The sequence below is a fragment of the Caretta caretta genome, chromosome 7, assembly GCF_965140235.1.
Source record: "Caretta caretta isolate rCarCar2 chromosome 7, rCarCar1.hap1, whole genome shotgun sequence".
NCBI classification, from domain to species: Eukaryota; Metazoa; Chordata; order Testudines; family Cheloniidae; genus Caretta; species Caretta caretta.
In genome coordinates this window covers 76617478-76638515 of record NC_134212.1, presented here as the reverse complement: position 1 = coordinate 76638515, position 21038 = coordinate 76617478, and the positions used below count along the sequence as shown (strand labels likewise).

The 21038-nt window shown below is 40.7% G+C and overlaps 1 protein-coding gene across 3 annotated transcripts in view; it reads left to right on the top strand.

The window, feature by feature from the left end:
• FAM13C (family with sequence similarity 13 member C) overlaps window positions 1-21038 on the top strand; it is a 216625-nt gene that overhangs the window by 152472 nt on the left and 43115 nt on the right. For all 3 annotated transcript variants that reach the window (XM_075130810.1, XM_075130808.1, XM_075130809.1), the window contains 2 exons: window positions 2439-2502; window positions 18791-18881. In XM_075130810.1, the coding sequence (XP_074986911.1) occupies window positions 2439-2502; window positions 18791-18881 (155 nt within the window). The remainder of the gene's footprint in view (window positions 1-2438; window positions 2503-18790; window positions 18882-21038) is intronic.

The following is a 21038-nucleotide window of genomic DNA, read 5'->3' as shown; positions in this document are numbered from 1 at the left end:
ACACCTGCAGCTGGCCTGTGCCAGCTGATTCAGGCTTGCAGGGCTCAGGCTAAGGAGCTGTTTAATTGCGGTGTAAATGTTCCAGTTTGGACTGCACTGGGGCTCTGTGACCCTCCCACCTCACCAGGTCCCAGGCTGCAGCCCAAGCCTGAACATCTACACTGCAATTAAATAGCCCCTTAACTTGAGTCCCATGAGCCCAAGTCAGCTGGCATGGGCCAGCTGCAGATTTTTAATTGCAGTGTAGACATACCCTCTGAGTGGAGTCAATTTCAGGGGTTACTGAAGTGCCTAAAATTAAGCATATCCATAAATGTTTGCAGGATCAGGGCCTGATTCTGTCATTCTTTAGAAAAGAAATAATAACTAGGGCTGTTGATTAATCACAGTTAACTCACGCGATTAACTCAAAAAAATTAATCATGGTTAATCGCAGTTTTAATCATACTGTTAAACAATAGAATATCAATTGAAATTTAAATATTTTGGATGTTTTTCTACATTTTCATACATATTGTATTCTGTGATGTAATTGAAATCAAATTTTCGATTGCAAATATTTGCACCATGAAAATATTATTTTTCAATTCACCTAATACACGTACTGTAGTGCAATCACTTTGTTGTGAAAGTGCAACTTACAAATGTTAATTTTTTTTGTTACATAACTGCACTCAAAAACAAAACAATGTAAAACGTAAGAGCCTACAAGTCCACTCAGTCCTACTTCTTGTTCAGCCAATTGCTAAGACAAACAAATTTGTTTACATTTACAGTAGATAATGCTGCCCACTTCTTATTTACAGTGTCACCAGAAAGTGAGAATAGGCATTTCCATGGCACTTTTGTAGCCAGTCGCAAGATATTTACACGCCAGATATGCTAAACATTCGTATGACCCTTCATGCTTTGGCCACCATTCCAGAGGACATGCTTCCATGCTGATGATGCTAGTTAAAAAAATAATGTGTTAATTAAATTTGTGATTGAACTCCTTGGGGGAGAATTGTATGTCCCCTGCTCTGTTTTACCTGCATTCTGCCATATATTTCCTGTTATAGCAGTCTCAGATAATGACCCAGCACATGTTGTTCATTTTAAGAACACTTTCACTGCGGATTTCACAAAATGCAAAGAAGGTACCAATGTGAGATTTTGAAAGATAGCTACAGCACTCGACCCAAGGTTTAAGAATCTGAAGTGCCTTCCAAAATCTGAGAGGGATGAGCATGCTTTCAAAAGCCTTAAAAGAACAACACTCCAATGAGGAAAATACTTTGAATTGTTATTGAGCAGAACTCGTCATCAGCATGGACGCATGTTCCCTGGAATGGTGTTTGAATCATGAAGGGACATATAAATCTTTAGCGCATCTGCTACATAAATATCTTGTGATGCTGGCTACATCATGCGAATGGCTACATCATACATCATGTGCCATGCGAAGGCCTGTTCTCATTTTCAGGTAACATTGTAAACAAGAAGTGGGCAGCATTATCTACTGCAAATGTAAACAAACTTGTTTGTCTGAGGAATTGGCTGAACAAGAAGTAGGACTGAGTGGACTTGCAGGCTCTAAGCTTTACATTGTTTTGTTTTTGAATGCACTTATTTTTGTACATAATTCTACATTTGTAAGTTCAACTTTCATGATAAAGAGATTGCACTACAGTGCTTGTATTAGGTGATTTGAAAAATACTATTTCTTTTGTTTTTTTACAGTGCAAGAGCTTGTAATAAAAAATAAACATAAAGTGAACGCTGTATACTTTGTATTCTGTGTTGTAATTGAAATCAAGATATTTAAAAATGTAGAAAACATCAAAAATATTTAAATAAAAATCGCTTGCTAGCCCTAATAATAATCAAGTTATTCTGGAAAGATTTATCTTTTATGGCTCTGATCTAGCAAAATACTTAAACCTCGGCCTAACTTTAAGCATGTAAATTAAGCATATGAGTAGTCCCATTGAAATAAAGAGGGCTAACCATATTTAAAGTTAGGCATATCCATAAGTGGTTTGCTGCCTGTTGCTCATGGTTTGGTCACCAGACAGGGTCCCTTTTGTGCACCCATTCGTTGAAGGAATGATCCCAGATTTTTAGTGTTTTTTGGTTTTTGTTTTTTCCTCTGAATTAGTAACTGTGATAGTTTTCAGGACTGCATTTGTGGTATAAATGCATCACAAATGATTCCAAATAAAATCACTATTACTCTGAACAGTATTTCCCTTCATTGTGTATTTAAATAAGTTATACAGAATCCTGAGGTAAATTTAATGGGAAATTTTATTTCTTTTCAATACAATATTGTATAATCTTATCACAGAAACAACTACATAACTGCTGTAATGTAAATTCAGATATTCAAAGTCTAAATATTTGCAGTAGAGGAAAATGGGGTGTTCAATGGAATTTTTCTATTTTTTCTGTTGTAGAATAGATCAGTGCGCATTTCTTTCACCAAAGGAACCTACTGAACAACTGCAGAATTTAAATGAGGTAAGTTTAACCAAAACTTTAACTGCATAAATGCAGTGTTGCTAAACTCACACTGTATTTGACATTTAACATAGAACCCTTGCTCCTGGAAGCATGTGATTACATAAGAATTTTGGCTTTCATTTAAAAAAAAAAGTAAGTTTCTAGCTTTCATGTTGGCAGAGAAATATTTGAAAATGTCACCCAAGGGCGAACCCTAAGGGCTCAAAAACCAGAAGGCAAATAAAAATAACCCCAATTTTTTCAAAGTCTCATGATTTTAAGCCAATCTTATGATTTCTAGTGTCTGAATCATGATTTCTAAGTGATTGGTGTTAGCAATACTGAGAGAGATCTTAAGTTGCTATAATTTTGTTTGGTCCTCACATCACAACTGAAATGCATTAGAACAGCACTTCCATTTTGTTTAAAAATTAAGACTATATTAAGGAGTGGGAGGGGACAAAGTAGTCAGGAAACGCCACTAGGCAAGATGAAAAAAGATTGATGCATGAGGTGCATTTATTCAGTGATCAGAGGAGCAGATTGTGGGAGAGAGAAAAGGAAGAAACGAAAACAAAAGGAATTGCACATATTTCTGACTGTTGAAATAATAGTTAGTTTTAACGTGGATGTCAAAGAATATGACACAGAGAAGCTCTTTGTGTGACAGCAAGCTCATACTAAAAAGAAAAGGAGTACTTGTGGCACCTTAGAGACTAACAAATTAATTTGAGCAGCTCGTGAACGCTTATGCTCAGATAAATTTGTTAGTCTCTACGGTGCCACAAGCACTCCTTTTGTTTTTGCGGATACAGACTAACACGGCTGCTACTCTCAAGCTCCTACTGTGTATCAAACAATGGGCAGCCTTATGTCAAACTCAAACAATTGAGTCAACATGTTGGAAGCCAAAATACAGGCTGTGCAATTGGCCTAGGTAATGGGTAACCTTACAAAGCCACTTCACAAATAAAGGCAATCTCATACTAGTGTAAAGGCCTGTTACACTCTGAAAAGTTCTGAACAAGAGACTTTATTTTATAAGGTGTAGGATAAGGCAGCAGAGACATAAAAGGGGAAGGAAGATGAGGGGAGGGGGTCACTTTCAGGCCATGGAAGAAGATTGTTACCACAATGAGCCAGAGAACATCCATTCCTATTAATAGGGCCTTGACGTATATTAATAGAAAACCACCATCTGTCCTTTTAAAGAAATTCAGGTGTAATCAGTTCATTACTCGTAGTCCTTTTCTGTGTGCTGATGTCACCATAGCTCAGATCAATATTAAAATTTATAATATAAATAAGGAGACACCATCCATGTCCAACCATTGGAAGAGAGGCATGTGGAAATGTCCTGTGGTAGTCTGGTGCCAGGATGTAAAGTGCGTGAGAAATTTACTTCAATAAATTGTTAGTTCTTCTGACAGCTCAGCTGCAGAAACCAGTGAAACTTCCACAATTAAAATATCAGAATTTAAAATTCATGCAGAACGTACTTCAAATGTTATGATAAACATGCAGTAAAGACAATAAATAAAAGCAATTAAAATATACTGTTAATATGGATCATGTTTACTTGTAATGGTAGAGGGATAGTCCACGGGAACATAACCAGAATTTCTATATTTCAGGACTGTTTCAGGACTAATGCAAACCCAAGTGGGCATGTGCCATACCAAGATAAATTCACTCCTTGGGTCATTGAGGGCATTCTGCCTCCTCACAGCTCACCCATGGCATGATACAAGCACAGTGCAGATCTGTGTGTGTCTTATTACTCCTGGTTTGTTCCACATAAAGGAAATTCTGCACTTAAAATGTCATAAGCCTCAAGACGCACAAACTGCCAAAACAGATACTGCAGCTCTCTATTGTTCTTTGCCGAGAATATGTATTGAAAACATTCTAATTTATTTTTTGCTGGAACTGTGATTTCAGATTAATAAGGGGGGGGCGGGATTTTTATATTGTTCTAATGCCACTTTTTATTTTCTTGCAATACAGAAATCAAACAAGTTGATACTAATCCAGTTCTTTTCTATATTAATTACTTTAAAGCAGTGGTTCTCAAACTTTTGTACTGGTGACCCCTTTCACATAGCAAGCCTCTGAGTGCGACCCCCCCCCTTATCAATTAAAAACACTTTTACATATATTTAACACCATTATAAATGCAGGAGGCAAAGCGGGGTTTGATGTGGAGGCTGACAGCTCGTGACCCCCCCCATGTAATAACCTTGAGACCCCCTTAGGGGTCCCGACTCCCAGTGTGAGGGATAGTTCAGTGGTTTGAGCATTGGCCTGCTAAACCCAGGGTTGTGAGTTCAATCCTTGAGGGGGCCATTTGGGATCAGGGCAAAAATTGAGGATTGGTCCTGCTCTGAGCAGGGGGTTGGACTAGATCACCTCCTGAGGTCCATTCCAACCCTGGTATTCTATGATTCTATGAAAGGATTTTCAAGGTTGAAAGAGTGGTTTATCATGCTTTTTGCCCCAGACAATTTTACAAATCTGAAAAGTCCATCAATAATTAAACACAAATGTGCTATTTAAAAATAATCCATATACAAAAGAATCCCCTACCTCTCGCACAGGCTGTATACTTGGGGAAGGGCAGAGCATGGCCATTTGGGGCCTATGGGGGTAATCGGTATGTGACAGGGAGGCCTGAAACGCCCCTGTCCAGAGAATACCAACTGGAGGTTCTGGTTATTTTCCAGTCTCCCCATTTGCCTTCTAAACTGAGAAAGGACAGACCAGATGAAGGGTTCATGCTCTGTCCCAGCTTTTGCTACCTCTCTTCCCTTCTTTTCCAGGTGTCTTTTCCCACGACTTTAAATTTGCCTGACTGGCTGCTTTGTGGCACTGGAGCTTTCTGGGTATCCAGTAACAATGAGGTTCACAGGGTTTAAGACTAACTTAATAATAATGGTGGATATTAGGGCGATTGATAGATCTTGCTCTTCAAAAACCAATATCTCTCTACTTTATTTTCCTAGGTACAGGGGGCAGGGGTCCAGAAACATATGTGATTTCTCTATGCTTCCATGACTGCTACGTGTGCGAATGGGCCAAGTTGTGTTGTGATGGTGGTGTTTTTTCAGTTCTGTGCTTGTTCTTAGTATCCCGAGAGTCCATTCTAGATGCAAGTGATCTTCTCTGTGAAATACGATAATTCCTTACAGTGAGAATTTCTGTAGCATATAAAAACATTTATGGTCCAGAAAGTTCTCAGGGGGGCGTGGCTTAGTGATCTCTGAGGCAGAGGAGAAGCAGGCTGTCTTAGCCTCCTTCACAGCAGTGCTTGAGGCTGTGTGTAGTTTAAGGGATTAATACTGATCCATCAAACTGTTTATGGTTTGGGATCTGTGTCTCAGATGCAGCCTGTCTTCCATTGTCCAACCCAGTGGTTTGGATCATCTGGGATGCTCAAGTGGACAGTTCGTACATCTGTTCAACCGGATGTTTGGGGAAGGATGTTTTCAATGGGGGACTCTTAATTTGCTCTTCAAAGGTATAGGGAAGAATTGAACCTGAGTTTGTTGAACTAGGTCATAGTATTTTCCCAGACTTTTCTTGAAGTGGCAGTTTGAGGGAAACATTAAAAGAGTCTTTGGTGGTGGTAGAGTTTTTTTGGAGTGGGGAAAGTCAAGGGTGATCTAATTTTTGATTGGTATTTTAACTAAAGAATATATAGAAGAGCTGTAATAGTTTGTACATGGAGCTAGAGGCTTTGGGCACATTTTTAGAAATGGGAGAAGAAGGGAAACTAAGATGTAAATAGACATGTCATACTAGGATAAAGTCACTTTTGTGTCACCGAAGTCCTTCTGCAACCTCACAGTTCCTCCATACCATGATATAATCAGAGTGCAGATCTCATTGTGTTTGATCATTGTCCGTAGGTTCCACATAGAAAGGAAATTACTACCTAGGAATGCCATCATATATCATTTCTATTTTCTGTCACCTTAATGCATTCTGAAAATTTCCTCATTTTTTAAAGTTATGAACTGTAATAATCTATTTTCAGTTTAATACAAGCAGTCAAGACATTTTTCTTTGATCTGGGTTAATGAAGCTTTTACTTTTTTCTTGTGACACTGCAATGGAATTAAATGGCACTCACCCCATTCTTTTGAATTGTTAATTGCTTTGAAAGGATGCTAAAGTTTGAATAAACTGCCTTCCAGAGGATATTAACTCCTTTCTCAAACTTGTAAAGCACAAACTCTTATTAAGGTGACCCTACAGTGAGCTTTCCAAAATATGTTTGAAGTAAAGATCTATATTCATGCAGATTTTCTCATAAATATTCTTCTTCTGACTTTAAGAAAGTTTAAAAAGGCATAACTTTAAATGTTACGATGTGTTCTTTCAAGGAGCTTGTGTTAGACATTCATGTCACACTATATGGAGCCAGATTCTTATTTCATTGACACTGAAGTAAATCAGGAATAGTTGCACTGAAGTCTGTGGTGTTGCACTAGCATAGCACCGTATGAGGTCAGAATCAGGTCCCAAGTATTAGCCTCAGCTGGTGTAAATCAATGTTGCTTAATTGTCTTAAGTGGAGGTGACTCTCAGTTTATAATCTTACCAAAATACTGTTAAGGTTGGTGAGCACGCTTTGTGAGTTAACTTTTCTTTGTAGCTGTATAAAACTGCATCTAATTTTTTGTTTGCTTCTCTGACCAACCTCCTTCCCTTAGTAGCCTGGACAAAAACCTGGCAAATAGTCAGTCAGTCCTCTAGGAACTGGCCATTTCCCTAAGGGTTAGTGAAAGAGAGAATTTTAACTAACAAGCTATGTCTCCTTGTCCATGATCTCATGTAGGTCTCTAATCAATGCAAATGTTGATATCTCAGCTTCTATTTCTGAATCCTCAATGATTTCTGTAGCTTTCTGAATGTGTTCTACAACTCTAAAGCTAGTCCACTTTTTAATGGTCAGACAACTGGCGGGGGAGCTCCATTTTGGTGGAGGCTGTACATTTATAGGTAGAAATAAAATGTTCTTTTTGGCACATGAGGTCCACCCATGGGGACTTATTGGCTATGCCTAGCAATGGCCACCTTTCACACTGGGAGAGAAAAGAAAAGGAGTGAGGGCTTGGAAGCTGGGCTCAGGAGGAGGACTCCATATCGGAATGCTGCATTGATGGTACACCCATATCTCTAGGATAGTGACCTGTAGAAGTGTGAGCAGAATATCAGGGGCTGGCCTAGTATACCTCTTCCAAGCTCCACTAGCTCCACTCAAGCTAGCGCGTTAAAATAGCAGTGTGGGCATTGTGGTATGGGCAGTGGCAAGGGCTAGCCACCTGGGCTCAGACCCAGATGGTCAGGCATGATGGTACACAGACAGCTAACTAGTGCCACCTCTGCTGCAAATTTATTGCTGCTATTTTTAGCACACTAGCTTGAGCAGACTGCCCAGTTTGGTGGTGGTAAGGGCAGATAGTTAGGCTGATGGGATATTTCAGTCTCTGCAGCACTCTGTTAACATTACACTAACCAGAATTATATATGCTGATATCCCTGTAACAAGTCGTTATCCAGGGCATATTCAGGAAATTATATAAGTGTATTTGTTGTTAATTATTTTTAGCCTTTCCCCAGTCAGTGAAAATCCACCATCCACCCACCTTCCACAGATGGTGAAAAATATAATTTATAGCAGCTGAATACAAACCAGCTGGTAAATTACAGCATAAGTGTTTCTAAAATACAATGTTAGGCATTGTAGTCTGTGTGAGTGCTTTTATATTGGAGATTACCATAAGTGCTATGGGTAATTTAAAAAAAAAATTAATAGGACGATACTAAATTAAGGAGTATAATTTCCCCTTGTTATGGAAATAAGTTGTTTGCATTCCCATGGCCAACCATATTTGCCTCTGCCTTCACCCTCAGTATTAGGCAAGTTGGAGACACTAAGTAGGTCTCCCTTGTATGCCTTTGTCATCAGGGAGAAGCACAAGGGGAAATTCAGTGATAGGATCAGACCCTCCATTAGCCTGCACTTTTTGCAGTAATTTACACCTGTGCCAATGGTAAAACACTACCATTGTGAATTGGTATTATTTTCCATTCACTTTGCACCTGTGTAACTGAGCATGAAGTTCAAGGGAGTGGAGAATCAGGCCCATAGCCGCTCCCAAACTCTTACTGGCTGATTGACACATGTGGAATGCCTAACTAAGCCACCATGGCCACTGAAGAAAGGCTATTGCCCACTAAAACTCATGATCCGCACCATTGGTTGTGGCTGTTTTCAGCTGGAGGGGGCCCTAAGGCAGAATCACTTACCAAGACAACTGGTAGCAGATCGTTTTAAAAAAGGTTTTCTTTAATATAATTAGCCACCTTGTTGTTTCCAAACATTATTCAGTGGGGGTGAAATTCAGCAGCCCTGGTGTGGAGGGCTAGCAAAATACTCTCTCCACCACCACTTAAAATGCCACACAGGGCTGCACAGGGGATGATCACACAAGGTGCATCTCCTATGCACTACAGAAAGGCTCTCCACTCTGGTGCCATGTAGGCTGATGAGGCTTTGGTGAGAGATACTGAGACAACTGCAGGTATGATCAGAAGCAGCCAAAGCAGGGACTGCAGTACTGGAGGGGTAGGTAGAGTGGAGCCCAGCTGGGCAGCTCCTCCTCCTGGCACCCCTTGAATCCAGAACTGTGCATGGGAGACCCCACATACATTCACTCTGGAAACTCTAGGACCCATGTGTTATCTCCCTTTCCACCTGTCACATGGACTTGGGAGAAAGCTGCAGAGAGGCAGCAGCCTGAGATGCCCGCTGGTAGGTGCAGAAACAGCCAAAGCAAGGAACTTCAGATGTTTAAAGAACTTTATACGGTTTTGACTGGGCTTTCTCTACCGTGTGCTGATTGGCTGTTTTCTCTAACACAGCCTTCCTCACAGTCTTTTCAACCTCTGCATCACCCCACACCTGCCTCTCTTACCCTCTTTTCCCTTGTCCTGTGCCCTCACCCCCTCTTTCTTTCAATGTCCCCCTTCCTTTTCTTTCCAATTAGTTTAGCCCCTCCAAAGCATACCCACCTAAAGGAAAAAAATATGAAACTAACATGATGTTTGCCACCATCACATTGTTCACTCTGCTTGTGTATTCTACCCCTACCCCCACCCTGTGTCTGTCTATTTAGATTATAAGCTCTTCAGGACATGGATGGTCTTTTAGTTCTGTGTGTACAGCACCTAGCACAGTGGGGTTCTGATCACGACTGGGGCTCTTGGGTGATAGGATAATGTAAATAATAAGTGGGCTGCATCTATGCAGATCATGTAGCCCTAACACTTCATGGAAGTGGCACAGGAAGAGCTGTATCTACTATTTCAGACCATAGAAATCATATAAAATATATAATTTTTGAATGAATAGTGATGAAATTTAAGTAATTAATTCTGAATTAATGTCTTGCTCTTGCAAGCACTGTTACTGGATGCTTAATATTTGAAGTACTTTATAGCAGGGGTGAAGACCAGCTGTTCATTAGACACTGGCTCAGAAGTCACCGCCAATAATGAGTCACATTTTTTAAAATATTTGAAGGACAAGGAGCCAATTATACACAACACATATGTCTAATGTCAGCTAATGGACTGGCAATCCCAGTGCTGGTATGCCTCAAAGCAGACACAGAGTACATGAGTGAGACACCGCAAAAAAATGCATCTTCATCCTGAAAGCCACAGTCTCTGGAGGAAGTCCCAGAGATGGAGTCCCAGAGATTCTAGTGATGAACATCATTATTGAAGAGAGAGAACCAGGGGGGATGAACTGTCATGAGCACTCTAAGAAAAATGCTGCACTGAATAGAGTACTGGCTTGAGTGGAGAGAGAGTGTGATTCTCTGGATCCTGCTGGGCAGATCTGATATGTTAAAGTGGCCGGAAGACAGAAGTGGTCATTCCTCCCTGGAATGAGAAGATCATTGATGGACACTGCTGGGTATCAGGAAATATCAATGGATATCAAGTGCTTGTAGATCCTATGTCTGGGGCAAGCCTACCTATTGGATAGCCAATGTACTGGCTAATGCCATCAAAGGAAGAATACCAGTGAGACTTCTAAACTCAAATGTATAGGCTGTGGAGTTGTATCTTCAAACCAGAGTTGCAGGGGTACGTCGGTCTGAGGAAGTGATCTCTTAGGTGGAGGTGACCTTTGCAGAGAATTGAGATAAGCTGCTGGTGACAAGAAAGGAGAACAAGTTGCCTCTGCTAGAGAAGGACGTGGTAGGAAACTGCCCGTTCCAATTCAGGAGCTCCAAGGGCTGACTCCAGCACAGATGAGTGAATTAAGGGTGTCAGTAGAGAAGCAATAGAAGTCTTTTCTAAGGATGATCAAGACTTTGGTTATACCACCCTGGTTATGGGTTGTATACACACGGTGGTCACTAACCCAATACAGCAGAAACATGAGAGAATTTTTCCACAAGTGTTTCAAGAGGTTAAAAAGCATGTCCCCAATCTGGTATTCCAAGGTGTTCTTAAGGAAAGCCACAGTCCCTGGGCATTGCCTGCAGTAATCATGATCAAAAAGGATGGCAGAGTGGTTTGGTTGTGATTTCAAGAAACTGAATGAAATCACATGTTAGGACATCTGCCCACTGCTCTGCGCGGAGAAATCATTAGATGTATTAGAAAATGCAAGAGTGTTCTTAACCCTTGCTCTGACTTTGGGCTATTTCCAAGTAGCAGTGGAAGCACAAGATAGGGAAAAGACTGCAGTACCGACTCCTTTCAGGCTGTTTGAATGGACATGATTACCATTTGGCTTGTGCACTGTGCCTACTACATTCCAGAGGCTAACAGAGGGAGTGTTGGCAGACTACATTCTGGACACTTTGTTGATATATCTAGATGATATTACTGTGTTCTCCAGAGGCTTCAAAAGTCATATACAGAAGCTGGATTTGATCTTCACATGTTTGAAGGAGCATGACTTGAAACTGAAACCTAGCAAGTGTTGCCTCTTACAAGTGGAAGTCAAATTCTTGGGCCATATGATGTTGACAGGTGGCATCCAGGTAGACAAAGAGAAGACCAATACATTGAAAAACTGGCCTGTCTCTACTACAGATGGTTCATCCCCAGATTTCCACACATTGCTGCACCTTTACATCAGCTAGTCTGCCAAATGGGCTGAAAGAAGGGGAATGACCATGCACTACACTTTGTGTGGGATGTTGCCTTGTCAAGAAGCCTTCAATGAGCTAAGACTACAGTTAATGACACCAGCTGTACTCTCATATCCTGACTTCAGTCTGCCTTTCATAGTGACCAGAGATAAGAGCCTCCATGGCCTAGATGCGATACTGAGTCAAAAACAAAGGGGGAGGTGGGGCTGAACATGTGGTTGTGTATTCAAGCTGTAGGTTAAAGCATTCAGAGAAAAATGACAAGAACTACAGTGCCTTTAAGCTGGAGTTGCTTGCCGTTAAATGGGCTGTCACAGAAAAGTTTGATATACTCAATGTTCACGTTGGTTTCAGATCACAATCCTTTCCAATACCTGCCAACCACCAACCTGGATGATGTTGAGCATTTTTGAAGTGCATTGCAAGCTGGGAAGACAAAACACCCATTCTGACTCATTGTATTGACTGTCCCTAATGGAAGACCTAGAGGTGAGTGAGGACTTAGAAAAGGATTTCCTAGTCATCCCTGAAGATGTCGTGCAGGTATGCCTGTGGCTGGAGGAGCCAGAACCTGAGGGTTATTAATGTGTGAGGAAAACTTCCCAGAATGCATCGGGGAGAAATCCTTTGTCTTTCAGGAATGACCTTTCTTCAGTGTACTCCTGGGAAGAAATTCAGGTTCTGCAGCAGCAGGGTAACATCAGATTAGTCCTAGCAGAAGTTAGAACTAGATGTAACTGGACATTTGGAATCAAGGACCCACAATCCAGGAAATTAAGTCAGCCATGGGAACAGCTTAAATTTCACCGTGGAGTGTTGTCCTGGGTTTTATATGACCCAAGAGAAGGAGAAGTGAGGCAACTGGTAGTGCTGGTGGTATTATGCAAGCAAGTTGATGATGCTCACCATGACCACGGAAGGCATTTCAGAGATAGGGCACCCTGGAGATAAGTCATTACTGGCCCACAATGGTTAGTGATGTGCGGTCCTGGGTTAAGCAAGCAATATGCCCTAGCCAATGACATATTTCTTCGTACCAGCGCTCCTTTAATTTGCATCAATGTTACAGCCCCAATGGTAGTCTTAGCAATGTACTACACCCTGCAAGAGAAGAATGAAAATGTGTTAGTCCTCACTGACATGCATACCTAGCAACACATCCAAGTCCAGGAAGAAAATACTGGACTTGTACATTTGTTGTAACTGTGAAATTTACTGCACTTCAGAGACTGCTGCATTGAACCTTACCAAAGCCAGTTCCTCACAATGTTTATGCTGTGCAATGTTGTTTAATCCCCAAGAAATGGTTTTGGTGTAAATGGATTTTGTGTGTGTTTAAGTGAATTGCAGTGATTAAAGGGTTACCAGTGAGTTAGGAGTATCCTAGAATAGGGGCACCCTCATCCCATCCCAGAGGTGCCCATTGAGTACTGAGATAAATATCCAGGAACCCCTGAGCTCAGTCCTTCCTGTGTGATGTGAGTCCTATTCACTTGGCACCAGAAGGGAAAGTAAAGATGGGCAGGCGCCAGGGAGAATAGGAATGGAAAGAACTTGCAGCCAGAGGGAACAGTGGATAGACCGGAGAATTGCACCGTCACCAGGAAAAGGCTGGTCTATGTGATCGGGGACTCTTACTGAGGAGAATGGACAGGCCTGTAACCAGAGCTGATCCAGAGAATAGAAGGGTGTGCTGTCTTCCAGGTGCTAAGATACGGGATGTGGAACTGAGGTTGAAAAGGATCCTAAAGGGAGTGGGAAAGAATCCACTGATCGTCCTTCATGTGGGAACAAATGATACCGGTAGATTCTCGCTGGAACGTATCAAGGGAGACGATGCCAGGCTGGGGAAGACGCTTAAGGAAATGGAGGCTCAGGTGATCTTCAGTGGGATTCTGCCTGTTCCTAGAGAAGGGCAACAAAGATGTGACAAGATTATAACTATCAACAGATGGCTCAGGCAGTGGTGCTATAAGGAGGGCTTTGGGATGTATGGCCACTGGGAGGCATTCATGGACAGAGGACAGTTCTCTTGGGATCTGAGTAGGGAAGGAAATAAACTTCTAGGATGGAGGCTGGCACAACTGATAAAGAGAGCTTTATGCTAGGAATTTGGGGGAGCTGTCCAGGTAATCTCCACGCCAGATTTTAGCATTGAGAGGGAAGAAAACTAAGTAAGAGAGGATACAGCCATGCTTAGGAGAATGGACATAAGGAGGAAGGGCAGTGTGGATACCAGTCTAATAGGTCATACTGGCTGTAGAATGTCCATGCCTAATCGGGTGAAGAATGTGAGCGAGGCCAAACAACAAAAATTAAGATGTTTGTACACCAATGCGAGGAGCCTCGGTAACAAAATGGAGGAACTAGAGCTACTGGTGCAGGAAGTGAAACCAGATATTATAGGGATAACAGAAACATGGTGGAATAGTAGTCATGACTGGACTACAGGTATTGAAGAGTATGTGCTGTTTAGGAAAGACAGAAATAAAGGCAAAGGTGGTGGAGTAGCCTTGTATATCAGTGATGAGGCAGACTGTAAAGAAATAAGAAGCGATGGAATGGATAAGACAGAGTCCGTCTGGGCAAAAATCACACTGGGGAAGAAAACTACTGGAGCCTCCCCTGTAATAGTGCTTGGGGTGTGCTACAGACTTCCAGGATCTAATATGGATATGGATAGAGCCCTCTTCAATGTTTTTAATGAAGTAAATACTAATGGAAACTGCGTGATCATGGGAGATTTTAACTTCCCAGATATAGACTGGAGGACAACTCCTAGTAATAATAATAATAGGGCTCAGATTTTCCTAGATACGATAGCTGATGGATTCCTTCATCAAACAGTTGCTGAACCGACAAGAGGGGATGCCATTTTAGATTTGGTTTTGGTGAGTAGTGAGGACCTCATAGAAGAAATGGTTGTAGGGGACAACCTTGGTTCAAGTAATCATGAGCTAATTCAGTTCAAACTGAACGGAAGGATAAACAAAAATAAATCTGCGACTGGGGTTTTTGATTTCAAAAGGGCTGACTTTCAAAAATTAAGCAAATTAGTTAGGGGAGTGGATTGGACTGAAGAACTTATGGATCTAAAGGCAGAGGAGGCCTGGGATTACTTCAAGTCAAAGCTGCAGAAGCTATCGGAAGCCTGCATCCCAAGAAAAGGGAAAAAATTCATAGGCAGGAGTTGTAGACCAAGCTGAATGAGCAAGCATCTCAGAGAGATGATTAAGAAAAAGCAGAAAGCATACAGGGAATGGAAGATGGGACGGATCAACAAGGAAAGCTACCTTATTGAGGTCAGAACATGTAGGGATAAAGTGAGAAAGGCTAAAAGTCAAGTAGAGTTGGACCTTGCAAAGGGAATTAAAACCAATAGTAAAAGGTTCTATAGCCATATAAAGAAGAAGAAAACGAAGACAGAAGAAGTGGGACTGCTAAACAATGAGGATGGAGTGGAGGTTAATGATAATCTAGGCATAGCCCAATATCTAAACAAATACTTTGCCTCAGTCTCTAATGAGACAAATGAGGATCTTTGGGATAATGGTAGCATGACAAATGGGAATGAGGATATGGAGGTAAATATTACCATATCTTAGGTAGAAGCGAAACTCGAACAGCTTAATGGAACTAAATCGGGGGGCCCAGATAATCTTCATCCAAGAATATTAAAGCAATTGGCACATGAAATTGCAAGCCCATTAGCAAGAATTTTTAATGAATCTGTAAACTCAGGGGTTGTACCGTATGACTGGAGAATTGCTAACATAGTTCCTATTTTTAAGAAAGGTAAAAAAAGTGATCCGGGTAATACAGGCCTGTTAGTTTGACATCTGTAGTATGCAAGGTCTTGGAAAAAATTTTGAAGGAGAAAGTAGTTAAGGACATTGAGGTCAATGGTAAATGGGACAAAATACAACATGGTTTTACAAAAGGTAAATCGTACCAAACCAACCCGATCTCCTTCTTTGAGAAAGTAACAGATTTTTTAGACAAAGGAAATGCAGTGGATCTAATTTACCTAGATTTCAGTAAGGTGTTTGATATGGTGCCACATGGGGAATTATTGGTTAAATTGGAAAAGATGGGGATCAGTATGAAAATTGAAAGGTGAATAAGGAATTGGTTAAATGGGAGACTATAGCGGGTCATACTGAAAGATGAACTGTCAGACTGGAGGGAAGTTACCAGTAGAGTTCCTCAGGGATCGGTTTTGGGACCAATCTTATTTAATCTTTTTATTACTGACCTCGGCACAAAAAGTGGGCGTGTGCTAATAAAGATTGCGGATGATACAAAGCTGAGACGTATTGCCAATTTAGACAAGGACCGGGATATCATACAGGAGGATCTAGATGACCTTGTAAACTGGAGTAATAGTAATAGGATGAAATTTAATAGTGAGAAGTGTAAGGTTATGCATTTAGGGATTAATTACAAGAATTCTAATTCTAAACTGGGGACACATCAATTAGAAGTAACGGAGGAGGAGAAGGACCTTGGAGTATTGGTTGACCACAGGATGACTATGAGCTGCCAATGTGATATGGCCATGAAAAAAGCTAATGCGGTCTTGGGATGCATCAGGTGAGGTATTTCCAGTAGAGATAAGGAGGTGTTAGTACCGTTATATAAAGCACTGGTGAGACCTCACCTGGAATACTGTATGCAGTTCTGGTCTCCCATGTTTAAGAAGGATGAATTGAAACTGGAACAGGTTATAGAGAAGGGCTACTAGGATGATCTGAGGAATGGAAAACTTGTCTTATGAAAGGAGACTCAAGGAGCTTGGCTTGTTTAGCCTAACTAAAAGAAGGTTGAGGGGAGATATGATTGCTCTCTATAAATATATCAGAGGGATAAATACCGGAGAGGGAGAGGAATTATTTAAGCTCAGTACCAATGTGAACACAAGAACAAATGGATATAAAGTGGTCATTGGGAAGTTTAGACTTGAAATTAGATGAAGGTTTCTAACCATCAGAGGAGTGAAGTTTTGGAATAGCCTTCCAAGGGAAGCAGTGGGGGCAAAAGACCCATCTGGCTTTAAGGTTAGACTCGATAAGTTTATGGAGGAGATGGTCTGATGGGATAACATGATTTTGGCAATTAATTGATCTGTAACTGTTCATGGTAAATAGGCCCAATGGCCTGTGATGGGGTGGGATCGGAGTTACTAGAGAGAATTCTTTCCTGGGTATCTGGCTGGTGAATCTTGCCCACATGCTCAGGGTTCAGCTGATCGCCATTTTTGGGGTTGGGAAGGAATTTTCCTCCAGGACAGATTGGCAGAGGCCCTGGGGGGTTTTCGCCTTCCTCTGCAGCATGGGGCATGAATTGCTTGCTGGAGGACTCTCTGCACCTTGAAGTCTTTAAACCATGATTTGAGGACTTCAGTAGCTCAGACGTAGGTGAGAGGTTTATTGCAGGAGTGGGTGGGTGAGATTCGGTGGCCTGCATTATGCAGGAGGTCAGGTTAGATCATAATGGTCCCTTCTGACCTTAATATCTATGACTCTATGAAAGTGCTTTCAGGTGGGGACTTGGATCCTTTCGTCACTTGGTTCAGCCAGGGTACTGCATACATAGAGAAATTTCCCTACTATGGCGGGACAAATCCCCTGTTTACACACAGACTGAGTTGGAGGCTGCGGAAGAGTGGCCTGGACCCAGATTATGCCAGTTCTATGCCTGGTGGAGATTCCCCCTCCCTGGGTATACCCAACAAGGAGCCAATTTCCACTCCCTTGCACTGCCTGAACGCCACAAAGGGAGCAGATCAGAGCTGGGAATCTTCTGTCAAATTTCTATTTTATTGCGCACAGCCCAAATGTACCTTTAACAGAAAACTCTACTGACATGGGGTTTATAAAGTGGCTATGTCACAAGAGAGTAAAAATTGCATAGACTTATTAATTTGCATGATGCGTCACTGATTATGGTACACAGGGGAAGCTATAATTTGCATAGATGTTTGGGTCATCCCTGTTCAGAAAGAATCTACATCTTGATAACCCTGAGCAGATATAATTAGGGATATAAAATTAAGGATACATAAGCATGAGGACAAATATTTTTGGGCAATGCTGATTTTGTCAGCAAGTGCTTTATTGTTTCACTTGTCTTGGTTTTATGTGTTTCAACTATGTGAGCTTTTAGACAGCCCTCTGTATTTTCATGCATCTTCCATTGCTATCTGTATTCCCCTTGAGGGAGAGTAATTGAACAGACAGAGTGTCAGGAGTGACTCATTTAATCCAGTCAGGTGGTGATTAGGCTTTCAGAGCATTTGCATCACAGCAAGATGCTTGTGTCAGATTGTACATCTGAATATTACACTCAGCATTGAAGATTTAAAATGAAAAATGGACCAAGCGTGGAACAGTAGCTGAAGGTACTGGTATAGATAAGCAGCCTTGTCCTCATTGAGTTGTCTGCAGTGAGCGACAAAGATCTGTTAATTTTGCCTTTGCAGCTGATGGAAAATGATATGATAGCCCGATAGAACCAGCGACAACCTCCATACAAAAAATGTCTGTACAAGAACAAATAAAATGCAACCTCTTCCAAGAACCCTGAGGAGGACTGTGTAGCTGTCTGTAACTCTTTGTTCACTGCGGGATGCTTCACAATATGCTGTAGAGATGTTTTGTTTTTAGGGGTTTTTTTATGAATGGTAAACTGGGAGGGGCATAATGTCATCAGATCCTGATGTCAGCACAATGAATGAAATGCTTGCATAGCAGCATATTGCTCCAAGACCAAGAAAACAGACACCGTCTCAGATTGGCTTCCTAGAACAAATTGTCTTTTGCTGACGAAATCACCATTCCCCCCACGTGTGTTAAATTATCCATATAAGTTAGGATTTAGATAAGCAGAGGACATGAAGATACACATGGAATAATGCAAATTTGATCTCTTACACATCCCTTTAAGAGCTGTTAGTGGATCGCCCTTTCTGCAGATACTGCTAATGGACTCAGTGAACTGAAGACCTGTCGCTGTATTTCTGTTGTTTTCTATCTAGCCCAATGTTCTGCTTTTGTCTGCAGAATTCTGTGTTAAAGCTACAAGCCCTTGAAACTGACTTGTGCTCTGCCTTTTTGCCAACCCAGGAAGAAACTCCTCAGCTGCAGGCTTTCAGGGATCCTCCAGCCCCTTCTTCAATTCAATCCAGTGTGCAAGCTGATGGGGCCAGTTGTGGAGGTAAGCTGCTGTGTCATGATGTGTCCTCATTTGCAATTATAAGATAGTCTTATGTTCCAGTATAATCTAATATTTGCAGCCCCATGGAACACAGCACAGATTAAGTGTGAATGCTGAAGCACAATGAGCTGCTGCAAATGCTAAAAAATGTAAACAAAGGGATAAGATGTGTTAGTAAGGGTAGAAATAAATTGCAACAATCTTTTACTTTACTTAGGTACAGCATTTTGCTTTAGAGGCAATTTTAAGAGTCCAAATTCCTTCTTTTTCAGTTTGAGCTGCTTGTTTCTTTCAAGAGAGTACGTTCTTTATTTCTTTACTGTGTTACACTGCATTGTGATATTCTGCCGTTTCATGTAATTCTGTTTTGCAGTTTTTTTTGTCAGAGCAATGTCACTTCATTTCTCCTATTTATTGATTTTAATTTAATGCATCAGCAGAGAGATAGTGAAGGTGAGTTTTACAGCACATTGATTTTAATCATTCATGAATCTGCCTTGTCCATCTTGCATATTATGATGTGTTCCTTTTTCTTTTCTTAGCCCTACACATGGAAACGAATTCCTCCAAATAAATGGCCCTAACACTCGGCATCATTTTCTGTCTGTTCATAGCTTATAATCACAGAGATGGCAGAATCATGATTTTAGGCAGAAGGAGAATCATTGGCTCTGAAAAATAGGTCATAGTTAATGAGACTAACATACCCACATAGTGGAATGATATGTAATCTTAAATTGTGTATGGTCCACATTAAGGCAAAATAGGTCAGTAATACAAGGTCTAAACCTAATTCTACAAGGTAATTTTATGGATAAAAGAAAGGTGAGTTCAGAAAAGCTTATGTCAGAAGCTGTTGTTTGTTTGGATTTTCTGTAAAATGCGATTATTTTATATTATTTTTATTACTTACGCTATTCCACTTTAGACATTCTCAAATGATGTCTATGTACTGCAAAAAATAAGGAATTACATGTACATGTAACCCTAATCATTGAAAATCTAAGCAATGCAAAGGATGATGCATACTGTAGCCAAAAAGAGTATGTAATGTTTTGGCTTCTGAGTTGATTAGGAATAGGTTGTTTGGTTTTGTGGGTGTTTTTTCTGGCTGCTGCAACATAGGTGGAAAAACACTTAACAGGTTTCAAATACAGCTGTAGGAATTCCTAACAAGCCTAGTTTCTCACCAGTATATTTGAGTCAAGAATGGAGACCATGCAAATGCTACACAGGCCAAAGGGGTCTTGTAGTTTGCACTAAAACTGCATTGGCTTTTCCATTCATTGGCAAAGTCAATTTTTTGTCCTTTTCCAATTTAACATAAATATTTTGCTTCTGCAGTTTCATAATTCATAATCAGAGAACACTTGATATTAAATGGAAAACTCTGCAATCTTTACCTTTGATTTGATTCTGACTGCATTTAAACTGTTAAAAATCTCCCACTTCAAATAACACTTACAGCATTAATCTGTTAATTTACATTTACACAGCAGGATACTAGAAGATGTAGCATTTCTCTCACACAGTCCAAATAGAGCATGATCTGCTATTCAGTTGTTTCCAACTTGTGCTTTAGGGGAAGCTTGGCTATGCATTGATATGCATTTGATATACATTGTTTTGCGGTAGCACCTGCTTCTTGCTGTTTTTGTTTACTAGCTTCTTATTTTAACATAAACAACACTGGTCCTTTTTCTCTCTCTTAAACTACTGGTGGAATTTATCAGTTCAATCAGTTGAAATACAGTAGTCGCAAAGGTCTAGATTCTGCTATCAGTTATATCAATGTAAATCTGGATGAAGTCAGTGGATTTATACCAGGATAACTGATAGCAAAATCTGGCCTTTAGGGTATATTTAGTGCTGGGCAAATAATGGATATTTCAGTTCATTGGAAATTTTGAAATACTGGAAAAAAATATGTTTTGGGTCAAACCAAAAATGTGTTGTGTTTTTTTTAATTTTCACTGAATCAAAAAGTTGAAAAAATGTAGAGTTGTGTTGAAATGTTTCAATTTGGGGGCATTTTGCCAGAATTTTACCAAGGAGGACTAGATTGCCAAAACACATGGGCTAGGGAGATGGTGAAGGAGAGGAGAGAAGGACCTGCAGTCCCTTCTAATCTTTAGTAAAGTGGTGAAGGTACTCTCC